Source organism: Curcuma longa, chromosome 20, assembly GCF_044706935.1.
Source record: "Curcuma longa cultivar G26 ecotype Majalengka, Jawa Barat chromosome 20, ITB_CL_G26_1.1, whole genome shotgun sequence".
In the NCBI taxonomy this organism is placed as follows: domain Eukaryota; kingdom Viridiplantae; phylum Streptophyta; class Magnoliopsida; order Zingiberales; family Zingiberaceae; genus Curcuma; species Curcuma longa.
In genome coordinates, this window is record NC_133880.1 from 6,372,857 (window position 1) to 6,377,053 (window position 4,197).

General features: G+C 39.4%; 1 protein-coding gene across 2 annotated transcripts; it reads right to left on the reverse strand.

Annotated features, from left to right (window-relative positions):
• Window positions 1-321: 321 nt before the first annotated feature.
• LOC141813757 (uncharacterized) lies at window positions 322-3,660 on the reverse strand. 2 transcript variants are annotated; one of them, XM_074701741.1, is made up of 2 exons: window positions 972-3,660; window positions 322-732 (listed from the first exon to the last, which is right to left on the reverse strand). In XM_074701741.1, exon 1 carries the CDS (start codon window positions 3,652-3,654, stop codon window positions 1,174-1,176), a length of 2,481 nt encoding a protein of 826 aa, XP_074557842.1. In that variant the 5' UTR covers window positions 3,655-3,660; the 3' UTR covers window positions 322-732; window positions 972-1,173. The 2 variants fall into 2 exon arrangements, with proteins under 2 accessions (XP_074557842.1, XP_074557841.1); XM_074701740.1 differs by having other exon boundaries at window positions 968-3,660.
• Window positions 3,661-4,197: the final 537 nt, after the last annotated feature.

Below are 4,197 nucleotides of genomic sequence, written 5' to 3' on the forward strand. Positions count from 1 at the left end.
TAGTACATAACTCTAAACAAAATAGAATAGAAGACGATTAGGAAACCAACAATACTTACTCGACTACCAATATGGATCCACATTGGTTGAGTTGAAGAGCAAAAAAATGTCTAAGCAAGGAAGGATTCCTAATCCATGTTTGTCCATATGAAGCCACATTGGTTGAGTCGAAAAGCAGAAAAGGTAGAGTTGAGGGGAAAGCAAAAAGGTACTAAGGGAACCGATAAGTTTTTGAGGATGACCCCTCACTACTTGTTAGAGCAATGCCAATAAGTGTGAATCTTCTGCATAATTTCATTAACAAATAAATAATACAATATAAAAAAAAATCTTTTTCCTGCATTTTTTTCTAGAAACATTCTTTTTGTCCAGGGTACCAAACTTCCTTTTCCGCTGCCTTAGTAAGAAACTACCTTCTTTTCCTGGAATAGGAATGACCTTCCATTCCTTTCCTTCACTCTGGTATTCAGTCAATCCATTCAGTTTCCATCCATAGAAATTGTCTCAACTCTCGAGCATCCAATTTGCCAAAGCTTATTGGATAAACTCAAATTTCTCTCAAGAGGGTTTGTTCTATACAATCTTCTAAGCATAAATCTGAAACATTTCTATCAACTTCATCTCCTTTTTTAGTATGCATTCATCTTGTGCACAGTTATCAGTTGGAAGCCTAGGGTTTACAGATCTCTCCATCAAGACATAATTAACCATCTAAAAAAGGTCGAATCCCACCTGCAAGTCAAAAATTAATCATATAAATTTATAATCGAAGGAAGGGCAAACAAACCAGTGCATTAACACATATCTCTCCATTTAAACACAAGATTGAGGCATTATGATCTAAACTAGATAATATAGGTAGAGGATAAAGATTTGATTCTCAAAGCCTATTGATCCAATCGAGTAAGAAGTTTGAGAAAAATATATTAACTTTTATGGTGCATCATAAGTGCTTCAATATCATTACCTACATTTTCACGAGAAGAAAATAGCATTGCAAAAAGGAAGAGAATCTGTCGAGGCATCCTTCACTCAGCAGAGAATAGCACTGGAAACAGCAAGAGAATCGCTCGAGGCATCCTTTGAAGATGAACACTTGCTGCCTCAGGACAACTACTGTCATCCAGGGCTCTTGGACATTCTTAAGTAATTGCATTTGAAAAAATTAATCCCTCAAAGCTTGTGATTTGCTAGAATGTCATATGTTGTTTCATTGGGTACAAGACCTCTGTCGAGCATCTCATCGTGCAAACGAAAAGCTTCTTCGAACTTACCCTCTCTAAAATACCCATTAATCAATTTATTGTATAAGCCGACATTAGGTTGTACATCCACTCTATCCATTTCAAGCAACATTCTGTGAGCACCTTCCACATCACCATTGTTGCAGAGGCCATGTATCAATGCAGTGAATGTGACATCATCTGGTACATTTTGGTCTTGTAGCAACATGGAGTAAAATTCAGAAGCTAGGGCTGTTTTTCCAACTTTCAATGATCCATCAATAAGATTAGTGTAGGTTGCCGTATCGCAAGGAATTCTATCTCTAACCATTCTTCTATGCAACTGAACAGCAGCTTCCATTTTACCTTGAGATTTATAGCCAGAGATAAGGCTATTGAATATCGATGAACCAGGTGCTAAACCAACTTTATCTATATCATTAAAAAGATACAAAGCGACTTCCATCTTCCCTTCCTTGCACAAATAATCAATAAGAATATTATACACAGCAATGTCCAATGGAAAATCTTTCCTTCTTAAATCGTTCAACAATTTGAGAGTAAGATCAACAGAATTACTTCTACAATACCCGTCAATCAAACTGGTGTAAGTAATGATATTAGGGGAGATGCCACAACTAATCATTTCTCGATATGTTGAAAGTGCCATGCTCATCATGCCCTGCTTCACAAAGCCATCAATCATGCTATTGTATGTCATAGCACTGGGGATAAAACCTTCCTCCAAAAACTTCTGCAACATGTCTTTCGCAACAGTCACATGTCCAGTTTTGCAAAGGCCGTTCACAATGGTGTTGTATGTATAATCATTACAAGCAACGCCCATGTTGCGCATTTCATCAACAAGTTGAAGAGCTTTGTCCTTGTTATTTTTCTTCACATGGCATGTCACTAAATTGGTATAGGTGATCACATTTGGTTTTATACCCTTTTCAGACATCTGAGTGTACAAGTTAACAGCTGAATCCAAATCTCCCTTGACACAATGGCCGAATATCAAGTTGTTATAAGAAACTTCACTGGGTTCTAATCCAGTCTCCAACATCTTATTAAACAATCCGCAAGCTTCCTTTAGCCTCCCAGCACGGCAAAGCCAATGAATAAGACAGTTATAGGTGAAAACATTGGCCACACCAGATGAAACTCCCTCCTCAAACACACCATATGCCTCTTTCCAGTTGTTAGACTTCAACAGACACTTTATGACCGAATTCAAAGTAAATACATTCGGCACCAAGCTCATCTCCTTCATTTGGTGGTAAAGTTCAATTGCCTTTTCTGTGTTTCCGTGTTTAAAACAGCCATCAATCAGAACACAGTATGTAACGTTGTTTGGTTCAATACCTTGCTCACGGACTTTAGCCAGCAAATCCAAAGCACTATTAAGGTCACCCTTTACACAGTAGCCTTTCATCAGACTAGTCGCGAGAACTAAATTCATCGAAAGACCACAACCAAGCATCTCATCCTTCAAACTCAATGCCTTTTCTAAGTCACCTTGCTTAACACAAGCTCCGATAACGAGATTATAAATGAAAGCAGAAGGAACCAACCCAGCATCCTTCATCTCACTCAAAAAATCACAAGCTTTCTTGGCATCAGGCTTCTTGCAAGATGAATGAATCAACTTATCATAAGAAACCGTATCAGGCTGCACCTGTCCCTTATCAACTGCTTCTCTAAAGTACACCTCGGCATCCTCTGATTTCCCTGTTTTCAAGCAGACATTCATGACAACGTCAAGTGTAAACTTGTTATAATTCATTCCTCTATCCCTCATCTCCTCAAAAAGCTCTAGAGCTTTACTATAGAAACCTGATCTGAGCATAGAGAGCAATAAACCATTCCTAGATTCGACACCAGGAAAGATGTCATTCTCGACCATACTCTTGAAAGCCTCAACGGCTTCTTCTACCTTTCCAGTTCTTGTGTAGGAAGTCAAGAGATGATCGAAAGAACTAGAATTAGAGCGGCACTTACTTGCCGTCTCGGCCAGCCGATGGACCAGAATGCTGGGACGTGGAACAGAACCAGATTGAATCAAATTTTTCATCAAATTCTGCGCATTTGTTACCTTCCCAGCGCTGGAGAGGATGTGGAGCATGACGCATAAGGAATCGACGTTGCGCAAATCTCCCCCGAAGCTGTCCTGAATCCGAGACCGTTCGAAGAACTTGAGCGCGTCGTTGGGCTTGTGCTGGTTGCTGAGAAGGAACTCGATCACCGCTTCAGAGGATGGAGGGGGTAGGCGATCCGATGTATCCTCTAGGCCTTGAGCTGCTGATTCCTCGGAAGCATTATGAGAGGGAGGCGACAGGGAGGCAGAGGAGGATAGGAGGAATCTGGATGCGTGAATGCAGCTTGGACGCCACGAAGAGAGGCGTCGGGGGGATCTCCGGACAGCTCTCATACTTCTGACCGACGGGGTTAGGAAACCTCTCTCCTCGTCGCCGTGGTAGTGGTGGCGGTGGTAGTCGTCGTTTCCGCCGCCGCCGCCGCCGCCTGTCTTTTCTCTGGTTTAGGGCGATACATAAACTCTCAACGATTTGTGGTGGGTGTGTGGAATCGGGCGAAATAACAGATCCGACCTGTTATTAATAGCGGATCTTGATACCTGAAGAACGAAGAACCATTAAAAATAGTAGTTCTTTGGTAAAAATAAAATTAATTAATTTTTTTTAAAAAAAACGCCACGAAGGGAAGTTTTAACTACCATGCTAAAACTCTCTACGTTATTTAAAATTATACTAATATTAGTTAAACCTATTTCAATATTAATTACAATTGTTTTATTTAATTAATATTAAAATAACGTTAATTAAAATTTAAAAATTAACTAATATTAAATCGATATTGAAGTAATGAACCGATATTTTTAGAAAAATAATCGATATAGATCCTTCCAAATAAATGACAAACAAGACGGATTTTGAAAAAGGATCTATTATATTCT